This window comes from Lytechinus pictus, chromosome 2 (assembly GCF_037042905.1).
Source record: "Lytechinus pictus isolate F3 Inbred chromosome 2, Lp3.0, whole genome shotgun sequence".
Lineage (NCBI taxonomy): Eukaryota > Metazoa > Echinodermata > Echinoidea > Temnopleuroida > Toxopneustidae > Lytechinus > Lytechinus pictus.
Window position 1 is genome coordinate 15,820,806 of NC_087246.1, and position 18,399 is coordinate 15,839,204.

Consider the following 18,399-nt stretch of genomic DNA (forward strand, 5'->3'; position numbering starts at 1 on the left):
AGAAGGTAAAGGGGAAAGATGAATGAGGCAGAAGAGTCAGATATACACAGAACTGAAGATGAGAAAGCAATATGAATTATAGATTGGGCACCTCTTCAAGTCTGTTGTATTGTGTTAAAGCTGAGACTAGTGAGAGGGATAAACCATGTTCAAAATCACTCCACTTGATGACAAAAACAAATCATAAGTTCAGCATACATCATTGTGATTTTAAAATCCATCTTAAAATAGATAATAATTTATTTGTCCACACACATACTGTGAAAAAATCAACTTCAAATACTTGTTTGGCAGTTGAGTGTACCAATTAATGAATCCATTCCATGCCATCACTTGCCACAGTACCCTGTACATGTAAAAGAACCTGACGAGTCAACTTTATTTGTTTTATCAATTGGGACAACAAAGTTGTATTAACTTGAGAAGCAGAGTATTGACTTGGCCATATTGCATCAAGTAGACGTTCATGTAAAAGTTAATGAACGTGAAATTGTAACTGCTTTGAAGTTTTAACATTTACCAGCTAATAATATTTCTAAAGAAAATGCAGCAATTGGCATTTTCAACTTTAAAAATGTCTTAGATTTACTTAATTTTTCTTAATATACTTCTTCAAAATAAATTATTTTATCTTATTCTTGCATTTAATTTGATTGTTTGAAGCAGATAAATTAAAAAAAGTTCTTCAAACAACAGATTAAAATGGCATGCTTGGCTTGAAGTACAGTAATGTAAAGAGTATATTGCTTTGAAACTTGGTGTATTTAACCAACCCAAACTTACATGAAACATGTAATCCAACTGTTTGAATGTGGCTTCTTATGATTAAAATTACCAGTAACCCATTGCACGTTGGCTTTTTATTAATCTACAGTATAAGTGATCTACATGTAGATATATCAATTAACTTCAATAAAAGCAATGTAAAGGATAAAGTCATTACTTTTAAAGTTTAAGCACAATCATCAAAAGAAAAAAGAAAATCAGCTGCAGACACATTAATGATGCAGTGGGTATATCTCTTGCACACAATCTTCTAGAACAAGATGTAGTTCCCGTAATTTCATCAATACAATCATTATCAAAGGTATAAGATCAGCAAAGCATGATTAAATTTGGGGAAAAAACAATATAATAAAACTATGATAATATGGGGATTATATACCCTATACAAATGTATAAGGCAACGAGCACATTTAATACATATTCAAATAAAAAGATGAATTCCCTCCAAATAATAATAGGCATTTATATAGCGCCATCTATCTAGAAAATTATATTCCGAGGCGCACAAGAAAACAAAGAATGAGAAAATTTGGATGAGTGTCAAAGTGCCAAATACTGTTAGAAAAGATAAGACTTCAGTTTAGATTTGAAGGTCTCCAGTGATGGTATGATTCTTAAATTTAACGGCAAATTATTCCAGAGAGAAGGTGCTGAGGCAGAGAAAGCTCGCGCACCATATGCTACACGTGTCTTGGGAGTGTAAAGTTGCTATAAGTTGAATAGATTGAATAATAGGTACATCTGTACAGAGTTGATGAAAGATAATACTGTATTCTACATGTATGTGTACCCTATATTCCACTCTCACATCCATTACAATATTGGTCAGATTTATTTCCTCTAAAACAAATCTTGCTTATTTTGTCTTTTGTTTATGCTTTTCATTAAGAGCATTGAAATTCATACATGAATTACCATACTTTATTTCTCCATCTAATAACATGAAAATAATCATAGTTGTTAAACTTTGTCTTATGAGCCCCATACACTGTATAATACAATTTCAGTATCAGTGCCAACTAAATTTGCACTTTCACAACAAATTGTATGTTTCAATGATGAAAGAAACAAACATTTTTTTTCAATATCAAGAAAATACTCATACATCAATGACAGATTTGATTAAAAGAAAATAAAATCCAAATAAAAATGATATACATGTACAGGTAAAAATATTGAGATTCTAAAAATAATCTGGCAAAAAGTGAATATTTTGACACACCCTATATCTATGTACATGTAATTGTAAGTGTTGGTTGAAGAAAGGAGGTACCTGGATTTAATATTAAGGTCTACAAAAATGTACATTGTATACAGTGCTTAAAAATAACAGTTTTAAATCAATATATCATGTGATATTTATTTTACTGGTACACACATGTACATGTAGATAAATTTTCTAGTTATCTTCTATCATTTTGAGCTTGTGATTTTTTTTCATTAGCATTCAATGCATCATTCCATTCAACACTCTTTACAGCCATTACAACTGCTGCAATCATGAATGCTGCAAGAATGAATGGAGAGATCTTGGCCCTCTTCTGGAGCTCCATGTATTCCTCAATGCGCTGCTGTCTCTCTGCTCTGTCCCTCTGTTCCTTGTCCCGAGCATCCTTGTAGTGCTTGCTGAAGAAATCATCCATGTTCTTGGCTTGGCGTTTTGCCTCCATGCTGAAAGGGACACCAGACCCGGTGTACGTAGGATTGCGATGGATTTCTTCGGCAACCTTCTCTTCTGGTTTCACCTCTCCATGAACATCCCGCTGGTTGAGGGTGCCACGGTCATAGCGCTTACGTAGTGTGAGGTTCCCGAGAACGCTGTAGGCTTCGTTGATCAAGGCAAACTTTCGTTGGGCTTCCTTGCTACCTGCATTTTTGTCTGGATGATAGATCTTAGAAAGCTTGAAATAGGCCTCCTTGACCTGGGCTTGTGTTGCACTTGGTGTGGTGTTGAGAACTTCATAGTAAGACTTCTCTTTATGACGGGATCTTGGTCCAGTTGCATAATGCCTCACTAGCGGTTCCTTCAAAATGCCAACACTTTCTCTTTGCTTAAAAGACAGACTTGATAAATAATTAGGGTGAAGAAGAACTTGTGATGAACTGAATGCTGTTCTCATACATGAAAACAATTGTACATCATCACTCTGTCTCAACTCTTTTTTACTTAGGCCTACTCTTAGCTTCGATTGGTGATAGCTCAATCTCATTCTAATTCTCTTAATATTTTCTCCAAAAGTTGAGGTAGTTTTCTGTAAAGTACCATGATCTGTCCTCGCTGATACCTTAGACATAAATACTTGATATTTAAAGTCAGACAATGAAGATGATTGGTGTAAATTTTCCAAACATGAAGAAGCTTCTGCTATCGGGGTATCAGGTATACTTGCCCCCTGGAGTTCCGGCTGATCGCGATCACAGGAAGCCGTTGGTAGCTGCAAACAACTCACCAATCCAAACGCCTGCTTCAGCTTGACTCGATTGTCAGTGCCATAACGTTTGATCAAGAACTTGTTTTTATGTGGGACTTCGTACCTACAATGACAAGATCTTCTGAAGAAAGCTGCCATCTTCCAATAAGTTCTCTATCAGCTTTTTCGAAATAATTGATCATTATTTCGGCTTACTGCGTTTCGACATCGTCTACGTCGCCTCCGAGCTAGCTGAGCTGAGCTGGCGCGCGATGACCTTGATCGATCGACCTTTCGCGAGATCACGTGTTGCCAGGCAGATCACCTGACATGCCTGACATAAACGCGATCAAGAAAAACAACATTTTGAACAAGTTAACCACCATGAATTTGCAAGATATTTCTTTGAACTGTTGTCGAATTGTTGCGGTGTTATTCATATGGATATCAAATTCATATGCTGCACAGTCTAAGCCAAACATTGTTCTTCTCTACACCGATGACTTGGGCTTTGGTGATCTGCAGGCTTACGGACACCCGACAAGCTCAACGCCCAACCTCAACCGTCTTGCAGCCGAAGGTCTCCGCTTCACTCAGTTTTATTCCTCAGCTCCCGTATGCAGTCCATCGAGGTATCATCTCTGCACCTTGGCTCTTAATTTACATATTTCCTGAGACTGTGTCTGTCATTTTTTCCATAATTATTAGGGAGGGTGTAGGAATAGAGGCGCTAATGCAGTTTTGCACCAGCCAACTTTGAGCAAATTTATTTCCCCACCAGAATAAGGCAGAAATTAATCGTTCACAAACATGACTGACAAATGTCATCGCAAGTCTCTCACTCTCAGTCACATCGCTTCGCCGTAATTTTGATGTGAGCTGAAGTTAGCGACAAAAAGATTTGCCTGCAGCAGTTTGTTTGCATGATTTGGTCGCTAACTTTAGTCTATATTGAAATTACGTAGAAGCCAAGCGAAGCGATGTCTGACTTGGCCTTGGGGATTTGAACGATAATGTTGAGATCGAGGCTGAAATGCAGCTGTTCCCAATCGCGATATTTGGAAAAGCGGTAGGCATTATTGTTAATTGACCTTGAAATGTTACTGAGAGACTTGTGATGACATTTACGAACAATTAATTTCTGGTGGGGAAATTTGCACGAAGTTAGCCGGTGCAAAACTGCATTAGCGGCAGCGCCAAGTTAGATTGGCATGATGGGATTTCAACTTCACTTTGGACATAAACTTGTCATTCATTTTTTGTTTTACTTGGATACTTATTTATTGATGCTTCTGAACACAGGCTTAATTAAGAGCCTCTGTATTCCAAATATTTTTGAAATCTTCAATACTTATCCAGTCCATTCTTAAAAATGTGAACACTGGGTGCATTAACTAATTCATTACCGTACAAAGAAGACTACATCATACAATACATGTACAAGGTTCCTCATTCTTATGTAGAAAGATTTTTTTAATATTATTTATACTGGTATAAAATATATAGGTCTGATAATGTCAGGCCTATAATTCAGTGGCTTGCCTTTTGTTCTCAAAATTGTTGGCTTATACCATTCAAGTTATATGATAGAACATATAGTTCAGCAACAAAACATTTTGATAAATTTGATTCAGAGTCAGCAAGCAAAAAAAAAATGATTGTGTGTGTGAAAGGTTGCATCTGTACTCTAGATTTACATTACTCACACAAATATCCCTGATGGAAGATCAGCTGGTAATTAAATGTAAATCATGCTTATTTGAAATTTCTGTAGGGCTGCCATTTTGACGGGAAGATACCATGTTCGTACAGGAGTCTATCCAGGAGTGTTTGACCCTGCATCTTCTGGAGGGCTCCCTCACAATGAGACAACATTAGCCGAGATACTCCGCCCCCTTGGATACCGGACGAGTATCATCGGCAAGTGGCATCTAGGTGTTGGGAAGGATGGTGAATATCTTCCTACATCTCAAGGATTTGATCACTATTATGGCATTCCATACTCCCAAGATTTTTGCCCATGCTTAGTGTAAGTATATTGGTCCATTTTCAGGAAGCAGTAAAATGATATTAAACCATGCCTTAGATAAGTGGTTTGACTATGGGTAGGCCTCCTTGATCTGTAGCTTGAATTGATGCAAATAAAAAAAACTCAATTTATCCGTATTTTCAGATCAGTTCATTTTATTTAAATTCCAAGTAAAACATAACTCAAAATTACAAGTATCCACACACGATTTGGAGGTAATGCTTACAATTGTATATGTACATGGTATAAAATATTAACGTAATAAAGATTTAAGGAAAAGCAAAATACAAAATCCAGATGGTATGTTGAGTAAGCTACCTCGTGGGGGGAAGTGAAAGATTTGCATCAACATTAAACCAGATAAAATATATCAAAATTGAAAAGAAGGACAGTACACCTCACAAACCCTACATAAACAGTTTTAGATGAAAAGAGAAAAATGCATGTAAACTATTAAAGCTATCAGCAAATATTTTGGTACTCATACCAACGAAAACTCACCTAAAGTGATAAAGTTGAATATATTTTTTACTAATCCAATACATTCTAGCAACATGGTAATTTCCCAGGATACCTTGATTTGAATGGTTGTAGATCATCTTGCACTATGGGAATTACGACTGATACAGAATTGCTGTTGAGGACAAGCTTTATGTAGTTGTGTCCTCATCCCTGGTTTACAAATCCTACATGTATAAAAATAATAAATGTTGAATTTATATGAAAAAAAATTTATCAGCCAATCAAATTATATAAATTAAGGGACCAGGACCCCATTACATGAAAGCAACCATGATTGCTTTAAGTTCGGGATATTTAGTTTTGATGGCTGTTGAACATCATAACTACTGGTTGTTATGAATGCAAAAGGGGATAAATGGTAAAACAATAGCTTGTAGGTTAAGAAGTCTGAAATACTCTACCAGCTAGTCTCAATAAATCAGCAGACAAATTTACTGGCTTGGCACATACATATATGTCGTCCCTGATTTGCTGATTGGTTCACATGATTTTATCTGATTTTGCCTACAGGTTTCACAATTACATTATACCTTTAATGCCCATGGATTTTTAGTGTTTTAATGAAAATAGTATACTGAATTCCACTCTAAGAGACATTAAAGAGATACTCCAGACTAAAAATAAATATCTAAATAAACAGAGTAAAATTCATCGAGCAAAATGCTGAAAATTTCATCAAAATCTGATAACAAATAGAGCTATTATATGTTAATGTTAAGCAATATTTTGTTAAAACAGTTGTATGCATGTCTTCATGAGTATTCATTTATTCATTAGGCGACCTGATGATGTAATGTCCCTAATTTCGCTTCTCTTATTACATGTAATCATAATTATTTCATAAATTCATGTGTGTATATGTCTCCCTTATATTGAAATAAGTTGCAGAAATAAATATCTCATGCAATCATTCAGTTGTCAATCAAATTTTTATAATTCTTGGAGGACAAAAATTTGAATAAACATATTTTTATAAAATGAAATACAAAAGAACAAGTAGGGATATGACATCGTCACTTTGTTCGTTGAATATTCATGAAAGCATGCATAGAACTGTTTTACTGAAACAATGCAAATCTTTAAAATGTCATAACTTTGATGTTCCTTGTCCGATTTTGATGACAAATTTCACTGTTTGTCTGATTTTTCTTAATCAGCCTGGAGTACCCCTTTAAGAGAAGACCATACATGGTACAAAATGGCTTTTGAAATGCACTGTTTCGACATCTACTGCGGATTACATTCCAGCTGTAGTTTTAGTTATTTTAAAGCTTTTCTGGAGTTTTGGTAAATCTCTTCAAAAGTGCATGTCACTATTCCAATTCATTACTAGATATTAATGTATGTTCCAATAGAATATGGTTATGGTGTGAAAGATGAAAACTAAAAATGTGTTTTATTGGATACATTTTGAGATTTTTACATTAAAATTAAATTCAATTGGGTGCCTGATCAAATGAAATGTGTGCATAATTGTGTATTTGTATAAAAAAAATGATATTCAAGCATTAAAGAATTGGCCTAATATTTCAGGACATTATCTTTGTCAGTTGGTATATAGAATTATTAAATCTGTAAAGTACCTCCGAAGGGCTATTTAAAATAAAAATGAAAATAAAAATATTGCCAATTGAGGGAGATGGATGCAAAATTCAAAATCTAATAGAAAATGCCCAATTTAAATTTTTTAATTCTGATGCCTGGAAGCTAATTCAATGACTGCTACACTTTTGTAATATAATTTAGGTAATAATCTGGTCTAACCTTTTGCCAAAGCTTTTATAGATGTCGTAGGCTTGATATTTCCTGTTCATTTTTCTTATCAATCATGTTTATTAGTTCGTAGTCCATTTTATGAAGACTTGTTACAATAACCAATGCATTATTTCCATAACCAGTTTACTATCAGCCTATCAAGTTGAATGATTTCAGTAGTATTGCAAACTTATTAAAACAAGTTTTATGAAATAGGCCCCAGAATTTAAAAGTACATCTCGAGATGTACTTGGTCTTTAATGCTCAAAAGTTGGATTTACCCCTTCCCAAAACTGTTGCAGCCAAATGCAATTTAATTTATTGTAGATTTAGGCATGAAATCATAACGTATATAGGCACAGTCTGACACACATATCTACTTCTATTCTTATAATGAAATTTTGATTGAACATACAAAACACAAGCATTTTTTGTCATGTATTTTAGTTTGTTGGTTTTTATATGAGCTTTGCCAGCACTGTTTAAGATAATGTATAGCATGAAAATTATTAGATTTTGATTATAATTTCTTTTTTTCAGCTGCTTTTATCCCAAAGACCCTTGTTTTGATGACTGTCGCACCAATGAAAGCCCGTGCCCTATCTTCAATGACACTGTCATCGTTGAACAACCCGCAAATCTCACCACCATCGAGGCACGCTACACGAACCTTGCAAAGAAATACATCTCTGACAACGCAGCGGCAGACCAGCCATTTTTCCTCTATTATGCCTACCACCATACCCACCACCCACAGTTTGCAGGAGAGCAGTTCCGCAATACGACGATCAGGGGCACATTCGGTGACTCACTGGCAGAGTTGGATTGGAGTGTTGGTGAGGTGTTGAATCAGCTAGATAGCAGTGGAATAGCAGACAACACGTTTATATTCTTCACTTCTGATAATGGGTAGGAAAAACTAAATATTGGCACCAGGAATTGTACTGAGGAATTTAATATATATTTGGTCGGGGTAATGTTTCACTCAGAAATAAGGAAGACTCATAGGGTCATATCATCCAACTTGACAATTGAAATATCTTTGCACAGCCTTTTAATATTTTTATGATTTCTAGTGAATTCTGATTTTTGTCTCGCCTGCATAGCAGAGCGAGACTATAGGCGCCACTTTTCAGACGGCGACGGCGGCGTCGTCAACATTGAAATCTTAACCAAGGTTAAGTTTTTGAAATGTCATCATAACTTAGAAAGTATATAGACCTAGTTCATGAAACTTAATAAGGGTAATCAAGTATTACTAAACATCCTGCCTGAGTTTCAGGTCACATGACCAAGGTCAAAGGTCATTTAGGGTCAATGAACTTAGACCATGTTGGGGAATCAATATCAAAATCTTAACCAAGGTTAAGTTTTTGAAATGTTGTCATAACTTCAAAAGTATATGGATCTAGTTCATAAAACTTATACATAAGGGTAATAGTGTATCACCAAATATTCTGCCTGAGTTTCGCGTCACATGATTAAGGTCAAAGGTCACTTAGGGTCAACAAACTTTGGCCATGTTGGGGTTATTTGAGGAATTGTCATAACTTTAAAATTTTATGGATCTAGTTCATGAAACTTGGACATAAGAGCAACCATGTATCCCTGAATATCATGTGCGAGTTTCAGATCACATGACCAAGATCAAAGGTCACTAAAGGTCAAAGAACTTTGGCCATATTGGGGGTATGGGAGGAATTGTCATCATAGCTTTGAAATTTTATGGATCTAGTTCATGAAACTTGGACAGAAGAGCAATCAAGTATCCTTAAACAACCTGTGCTAATTTCAGGTCACATGACCAAGGTCAAAGGTCATTTAGGGTCAACAAACTTTGGTAATGTTGGGGGTATTTGTGGAATTGTCATCATAACTTTAAAAGTCTATGGATTTAGTTCATGAAACTTGGACATAAGAGCAGCAGTGTATCCCTGAATACCCTGTGTGTGTTTCAGGAACATGGCCAAGGTCAAAGGTCATTTAAAGGTCAATGAACTCTGGCCGTGTTGGGAGTATGTGTTGAATTGGCATCATAACTCAGGAAGTTTATGGTACTTGCTCATGAAACATCGACATAAGGGTAATCAAGTATGAATGATAGTTTTGCACAATCCTTAGGTCATATGATCATGGTCAAAGGTCATTTTGGGTCAATGGACATAATATTTTATTATCTTATTAATGTTTTCTTCTGTGAATAATTATTCATTAGCTGTTTTTCAGAGGAAGCACTGCTGCTATATCGAATTGCGTAATGCAGGCGAGACTGCCAGAGGCGTTCCACTTGTTTTTTTTTGGCTTATTATTATCCAGTGTGAAATAGTAAAAGCTCTATAATCCTTTGTAGTTATGCCTTCATCTACATGTATCCATGGACAAACATTAAGCAAGAACCTTGAATAATCAATTTTTTTTAGTTCTTACAAAAACTTGAAATTAGCATACTATTTAGCAGTATAAATGTATGACTCATCTCCACATCACTCAAATTATGCTCAGGGAATGGAGGCTATTCGGTAGTACAAATTGGCACTTTTATTTGACTATGATCGCTAGATCCCATTTTGTGAAAAAATATTCATAAATTAATTTGAATGGTATATTGATAATTATAATTCAAAGAGAATATGCTCATAATTTTTTCTTCCCTAAATTAAGACAAATCCTTGACAGTACGGACCATAGGACTTTGTAATATTACTTTGTTGAAATGTCTGTCTTTTAAATAATAAAAAAAAATATTTTTCTTGAATCCAGCCCAAGCCTTACTCGAGAAGTAAGAGGTGGAAATGCAGGGCTCCTCAAGTGTGGCAAAGGTACCACCTATGAGGGCGGTGTTCGTGTACCGGGTATCGCACGCTGGCCCGGTCGCATTAATCCAGGTCGCACGATTGAACTGGCTTCTCAGATTGACCTCCTACCGACGATTGCGAATATAACAGGAGCTACACTACCTGAGGTGCTGTTAGATGGAGTAGACATGAGCCCAATATTATTTGAAGGAAAGAAGGTGAGTTGAAGACCATCTGTTTGGACTGAAATATCCCTCATCAGGGAAAAATCAGGGAATTTTATTTTCTTGAAATGCTGGGAACCCTGTTGTAATGTGCAGTTGAGTATATACATATAAAGGTTGTTCAATATAAATGTGTACTGTAATTGTTATTATTATTATCATTACTATTATTATAGTAGTAGTAGTAGTAGTAGTAGAAGTAGTAGTAGTAGTAATAGTAGTAGTAGCAGCAGCAGCACTGGCAGTTTGTTTAGTATTGGAAGTTGGCGCTCTAGTTGTTAATGAAGTATTGCAATGTTTTATCTATTCTGTATAATACCTTGTTCAGATATTGTGAGTCAAATTTTGTACATAAAAAGTTAGTGATATTTGTTGTGCCATGTCTCAAAAGGCATTAAACTGAAATTTTGATCGCAGTTTTATAATCAGGAGTTTTACCAAGTGCACCTTGGCCCAAAGTCCCAAACAAATTTACATGAAAGCCAAACCAAGATCATAAAAAAAATTACATGAAAATAATAAAAATGTATCTACACATAAATAATGACTCATAAATGTTATCATCGTTCCTCTTTTCATGTTGATAATGTTCATCACCAGAGTTTGAGAGAAGACTACATCTACTACCCTGTAAATGCCAACCCCAAGATCGGCATCTATGCGGTGAGATGGCACCAGTACAAAGCACATTATTACACCCAGGGTGCCGGTACCAGCGGTTCCTTCAACCATGACAAGGATTGTCGGCCCACGGCCAATCGGACTTCCCATAATCCTCCACTACTTTATGATCTTCACCAGGATGCGTCAGAGCTTTATGATCTCAGGAACAGTACTAACTATCCAGAAGTGATTGCTGAGATTGAACAGGTAAAGTAGGTTTGGTGCCTTGAAAATGAATCACAACTCACCCCACTTTGTCTAATGCATAGTCTCATCCACATGTAGTTATTCCAGTTTGTCAAGGGTTTTTTCACTAAGATCTAGGTATTACCAAATAGTGTGAAATGCTCTAAGGCACAATATCTTTCCAAGGCAGAGCTACATGCAATCTACATATTAAAAAATGGAACTGAATGAGGTGATCAAAAGTTTGGTCAGGTGACTGAAATCTCAGTATTTTCAATGGATTTATTGAGTGCATGTGCTCATGAATATTTGTATATCATAACATGTATCCCAGCCTAATACCAGTCAAGTGAACCAACGGCCCGAATTCACAAAGGGAGCTGAGAGAAATATTGAGCCCAGATATCACTCTTAGGAAAGATATCTCATTATAGTGAATAATCCATCTCCCAGATCTTCTAAAGTTCTTATAACCGTTTGTTTAGGCTGTATTCTTATATAGCTCATTTAACTATTTTTTCTCTGGATACAAGACATATAGTCTCTCTGATTGAATAAATATGAGAGACTTGGGTGGTGTTTCACAGAGATTCAGTGTGACTTAAATTCATGATCAGGTTCCAATGCTCATCTCTACTCAATGCATGATATCATTAATGGATACAAGTTAGCGTGTATTCCTTGTTCATGATCTCACCAATGCGATGATGCATCATATACCACTGGGACTTTATTTGCAATTTGTTTGTCGTACTTTAATATTCATGAAACACTCCTCAGCTTATGAGATGATATACAAATAGCGAATAGGCATGAGTGCGATGGTGCGAGATTTCACATGAGGTGAAAGAAAGATGCTCTATTTAACGAGGCATTAGCCGGGTTGAATAGAATGTCTCTTTCTTTCACCTCGTGAAATCTCACACCATTGCACGAATAAGAATATTCGCTATTTGTGTTGTACAACGCCTCGGAGTTTAGTGAAAATCTGAAAAAAACAAGAGTTTTTCCCTGCAGTAATCTATCAAAATGGAGCAAAAATATTGAAAGCGAAAAGCAAGACCCCATAAGCACATGACCTCGGGTAGCATTGTGCATTTAGCCAGCAGGCTATATGCGTATTTCACCTTCATTTTTTACTGACTGAGCGCAATGAATTGAATCATATTGTGAAGTCACCTCCTAAAGCCGTGCAACGGCTCATTTTGGATGGTACGTCGTGTGTGCAACGGTACAAATGTTTGACATTCAGTCTCCCATTTGCTCGCGTACAACAAGCTAAGTAGGCGTTGTACAATATGAAATGAAGAAGACTTAGTGGGCAATGTGGCAAGTCAATCATTTGACCATTTAAAAGAGAAGAATATAAAGTTAAAGATCTTTTGTACTGTTATTTCCAATCTTATCTCAAAAATATAGAGTAAATATCAAGAACAATCATCTTTTACTTATCTGTCTTTTTTCAATGGCAGGTCAAGGCAAAATTTGAAGCTACCATGTTCTGGCCCAAATCAGAGGTACGCAAACCGGATAACAAGAACTTGGAACCCTGCTGTGACCTAGGATGCACTCCCTTCCCAGAATGCTGTCAGTGTCATTCGGACAGTGACCGAGCAGCTAGTGACCATGATGGTCATTTACATTGGACTAAAGAGATGTTAGATGAGAGCTGGAGGTCAAGGCCAATTGTACAGGTCCAGGAACAAGAACATCTAAATGGTCATCGGTAACAGTGGTAGAGGATGATTTTTTAACACTTGAACAATATGAAAGACGATTTCATAAAGTTTGTTTTGTTAATCAAATTCTCATGGTTTAGAGGGGTAAAAAAAATTATGAAATATTGAGAAGTAAATGTGTTCCTTTTATTGAAAGTGCTCCTTTTGTCATTCAGAACTCAAATTTTAGGGGTCATGGTTTCATGTCACTTAATTTCATTTTCAACAAAATATAGATTAAGTAAATACACTCATCATGACAAGTGAACAACATACCAAGGTCATTAGATTCACTATATCGGTTGAATGGGAGAATACCCCCTTTCCTCATACCCAATCCATAATATATATAACCTTCATGGAAAGCCACACAATTAATGTTTAATGGTTTAGAGGGGTAAAAAAAATTATGAAATATTGAGAAGTAAATGTGTTCCTTTTATTGAAAGTGCTCCTTTTGTCATTCAGAACTCAAATTTTAGGGGTCATGGTTTCATGTCACTTAATTTCATTTTCAACAAAATATAGATTAAGTAAATACACTCATCATGACAAGTGAACAACATACCAAGGTCATTAGATTCACTATATCGGTTGAATGGGAGAATACCCCCTTTCCTCATACCCAATCCATAATATATATAACCTTCATGGAAAGCCACACAATTAATGTTGTATTAACTCATAATTAGATGTTACTTTGTAATGATGTTTTTATTTTATTTGCGAAATAAAGATTGAATTGAATCATGATGACTGAAAGGTACTAATCAAGATGGCAACATGACTTCATGAACCAGTAAATGTAGCTAAACTCTTGGTTTTCTCTGTTTCTATTGATTTTTAAATGTTCACTATGAAATTGCCAATACACTGTACTTTATTGTAACTTAGTCAGGGAAAGTTAGATCAGACCCACTCACACTAGTTGGGCGAGGTTAGTATTAATATACTTACCTCGCATATTTGGCAGTGGATTTCTAACTAGTGGGTCTTGCGTGCTGCGACGCCACTTCTGGCATCCACAACACACGACTTCTATAGCTTGATTTTTCTGTGCGCGGCGTCATGTAATGAACCCTTGAGTGGATCAGACCGACATATCACTGACTGAACAAATGAAATGATTCTTGTATTTCTCAAAGTTTTTTTCAATGTTTATTAGCTGAAATACTGAATTGAATATTGTTTATTTTTTTGAAGGATTCATCCATTTTATTCATTATTATTTTTTTGGGGGGTGGGTACATTTCCTTAAAGTTGATATTCCAACCCTCTATTTGCTTAAGTGATTTCTCTGTTTTATGTTCATCTCATAACTTAAAAAATGCCTTGACTTTAGTTTTATCAGCCAGTTTCAGGGCTTGATGCATTCAAAGAATGTCCTTCAATATATATTCTCTTTATCATTGTAATTTGTTAAGTTTACTTGGTCACTTGAAATTAAATTCTTATCAAAAGTTTGAAGTTTTAACACAGGTGATGTATATAAAATGTTATTGTATACGCAGGATATAAGTCAATAGCTCAGATAATATGTATTGCAATCAACAGAATTCATTAGAAATATATAAAACATTACCTCTGTCCCCATTTCATGCACGCCCAATGAAACAGCCAAGTGCCATCTAGCTCAGTGCTACACAATACCAATATGAGAAAGGGTCATTCTGCTCTCCATTGTTGCACCTTTCATTCATGTAGTAATACGAAACATGGCATGCAGCAGTGCCACTCAACAGACCTTTTAATTCTTCTACCTATTTCAAATCTGATGATTGCAATTCAAAAGTGGGACCTGTGATGCCAACAGTAGGCTATAGACCATTTTGTAGTTACTTCATGGGCAAATTTGGTAAAATGACCTTTCATTTCTTTCATTGTGATAGGCAGATTTCAAAGCAAGGTATTATGTAAGCATGCCTTACATAGCAGGATGAAGAGATTGAATAGACCAGGGGAGCGTTTCATGAAAGGACTTGTCAGACGTTTTATCCGACAGTTACCATAGTAACATTGCTTATCAGCCAATCAAAATCAAGGAAAGATGTCAGATCTGACAACATGTCGGACGAAAATGTTGATGAAACGCTCCCCAGGTGACTAGAATAGCACACCAATGAACTCTATGAAGGTATTTGTTCCCTTTTTACTTTGAATGCATATTACAGGGGCCGCGGAACCGGGGGGGCTGGGGGGGCTTCAGCCCCCCCCACTTTTTTCCAAAACCGTGTACAAAAACGTAAAATTGACCATATAATTGTGATTTTTAGCATGGTCAGCCCCCCCACTTTTGGCTCAGCCCCCCCACTTTGAAAACCGTTCCACGGCCCCTGTATTAGAGGATGTTGTACAATGTACTTGGCAAACTGTGAAATATACCAGTCATTCGTGGACGCATTGTTTTTTGTGGATGTGAATGAAAAACACAATTCAAAAGAATATATGAATAATCAAGACATCAAAGTTGGTGCTTATCTCATTAAATTTTAGCATGTTGTTATGACAATGTACTTGGCTAACTGTGAAATACCAGTCGCTAGTGGACATATTGTTTTTTGTGGATCTAATAAAATACACAATTCAAAAGAATATATGAATAATCAAGACATTGGTGCTTATCTCATTAAATACCAAACCACCATGTCACTTTACTACCAATGACCTTCTGATCATGTGCAGCATGGAACTACGAAATGGCTTAGAGCTTATAACAGTATTTTTGCTTGCCATTTAAAATATGATTACTGAGACAGGCCAGCTAATGATGCTGAGGAAATCCATTGGTGTTTCTTTAGGGAGATGCAGAAACATTTCAGGGGTGGCACAATAGTAGGTGTGGGGTCGCTGCATCCCCCCCCCCCCTCCAAAATAGATAAAGATAAACATGGAAGAAAAGAGAATATATGGCTTGGTCTTGTATTATGTAATAACATGTTTTATATTTTGAAAAATTAATCAGTCGGTTGGGACCAATACCATAGTGTCACTCCTGATAAAGAATCTTAATAGTTATGAATTGTTTAACTATGTTAGTTTGTATGATGTAATTACATATTATGACTTATCAACGGTGAGAGGAAAATAAAGATATTTATTTTTATTACATTTCAGAACATTCTTGTCATTGGATGTATCTTTGGTCTCTGTCTTTCAATGAGTAGTGTGTTACTAACAAAACTGAATGGCAGTCTTACACTTCTAATGCTTCTTTATATCCTTGTTTGGAAGTTAACTGGAATAGAAGGAGGAGAAGAAGAAGAGAAGGGAAAATGTAAAAAAATAAATCAAGAAGATGAAGATGAAGAAAACAGAGAGGAAGAAAGAGGATGAATGAGTAGTCAGAATAAATCAAAAAAGGAGAATACGGAGATGGAAAAGGTGAAGGAGGAAGAGGAAAAGTGAAGAAGGGGAGGGGGATGGGAGGAGGAAATTGTTTACTCTAAAAATATCAAAGGATTTCCGATCTTGAAAAAGGAAAGAATTCTCTACAGGGATGACATCCAATAATGTTATTGAAAGATCAAGTAATCTGTCGGTTGTGACGAATATTGAAAATATAAAATAATCATTCGTTCAGGTTGCATTAAAGCGGTGGAATTGTCCATTGTTATCCAAATCATCTGTAGAGGTAAATTATGTGCAAGTCTCTGGTGCCTTTTAGCAAGACTTAGTGTTTAATATTTTTTTAAATATATTATTGAACTATTTCTTCTCACACTCCCTTCCTATTGGATCTTGATACCCGTCCCCAATCTGTTATGAATTCAGATTTTCTCATCTACCGCCCTCTCCTGTGCCCCTTTAAATTCACCTTTACGTCCTATCCTCTATCCTAATTTCAATCCCGCGCACCAAACCCTTAAAAAAAATCTTAACCCTTTATAATCTACCCTTGTACCCTCTATTTCAAAAACCACAATATCACCTCTGACTTTTTCTTTCTTTCTCTCTTCACTCTTTACTCTGTCTCTCTCCCTCTCCCAAGATCCCTTCCTTTTTCTCTTTCCGTCCCACCCATCTCGCTTGTCTACATTCCACTTTATATCTATTCCTCTTTTACTTCCCCCTAACTATTCCTTTTGATGCCCCCATTAATTTTTACATACTTTCATCACTTTTGTTCATGCCCTATCCCGCATTCGTCATCGCCCTATCCTGTCTGTTAAGTTTAACATGAATGTCAATGCCAAATTATCATAACTTAATTATGAGTCTCGTGTTTTTTTTAAAGGAGACGATTATAATGATGGAAGGGAAGAGCATACTTAGGGAAACACCTTATTAGAAACAGCCTCTCGACATCACAATCTCGATAAACTTATCAATAAAATCAGATTTCGCTAATGAAAATAGACATAACATGGTCTCACATTCTCATGATCATTAATAGCATGACAATAGTTTTCATCAATGCAGCGTGTGAGAAATTATTGCTTCTTCCTTCATCTGTTCATGCATAGTCTAGCATAAAACCCTATTGCAACCCTATTATCTTATACGAAAAAAAGCTAGGAGCAAATGTCGTGTCGCTTAGAGGGTCCATTTATTAGTTTTATCGCCCTTCATTTATTTTATTTTCAGGAATTACCCCTTCATTATGCAAACCGTTTCCTTTCAAAAGTTGACTTGCAGTGAAAAAAAAAAATAAATCTCCTACATAAAAAACACAGTCAATGCTTATTCATCTTCTTAGTGGATTGTACTCCCGGATGGTACTTTTGTACTCTACAGTGCGTCCCAAAAAAAACTATACACTTTTGAAATGGCTGCCAAATAAAAAATATATCACTTTGGGGGAAAACACTTACATACATGGAAGCCTATAAAGTCAACTTTAAAATGACACCAAAAAGTTGGAAAACTTTTCATGCTTGAGCGAGCACTGCCCACTAAAACAAAGGGTATGAAAATTAGGGTGGGCAGGAATTAGCCTTCCAATTTCTTTCAGTTTTTGAGATGCGAGTCCCTTGGAACTTGCAAAGTTGAGGATGTTTTGATAAATCAATGATCAAGCATTATCAATTTAGGTTTTTAGAGCAAATTTTAAGAATTATTAAATTGAAATTTAATGTATGAGTGAACATGAAATACAATTTTTCACTTTTTAAGTGGATCTCAGCAATGTGTTCATGGAAGTCAGAATAGGGATAGGACTTAGGTGGGGGAAGTAGGTTGACGGGATATGGGTCAACAGAACACTTAACCCCCCCCCCTCTCTCTCTCTACCCCTTTCACCCCTCCTGAGAGACTAGCCTTTGCTAGGGTGAGCAGGAATTAGCCTTAATTCCTTTTTTTTTGTTGAGGTGA

At 36.0% G+C, this 18,399-nt stretch overlaps 2 protein-coding genes across 2 annotated transcripts; one reads left to right on the forward strand and one right to left on the reverse strand.

The window, feature by feature from the left end:
- Nucleotides 1-202: 202 nt before the first annotated feature.
- LOC129274883 (uncharacterized) lies at nucleotides 203-3,786 on the reverse strand. Its single transcript, XM_064110924.1, has one exon. The coding sequence runs from the start codon at nucleotides 3,354-3,356 to the stop codon at nucleotides 2,190-2,192; it is 1,167 nt and encodes a 388-aa protein (XP_063966994.1). The 5' UTR covers nucleotides 3,357-3,786; the 3' UTR covers nucleotides 203-2,189.
- On the forward strand, nucleotides 3,468-16,205 carry LOC129254715 (arylsulfatase A-like). Its single transcript, XM_054893226.2, has 6 exons — nucleotides 3,468-3,829; nucleotides 4,972-5,226; nucleotides 8,044-8,412; nucleotides 10,264-10,516; nucleotides 11,123-11,392; nucleotides 12,844-16,205. Exons 1-6 carry the CDS (start codon nucleotides 3,528-3,530, stop codon nucleotides 13,099-13,101), a joined length of 1,707 nt encoding a protein of 568 aa, XP_054749201.2. The 5' UTR covers nucleotides 3,468-3,527; the 3' UTR covers nucleotides 13,102-16,205.
- The last annotated feature ends 2,194 nt before the right edge of the window (nucleotides 16,206-18,399 follow it).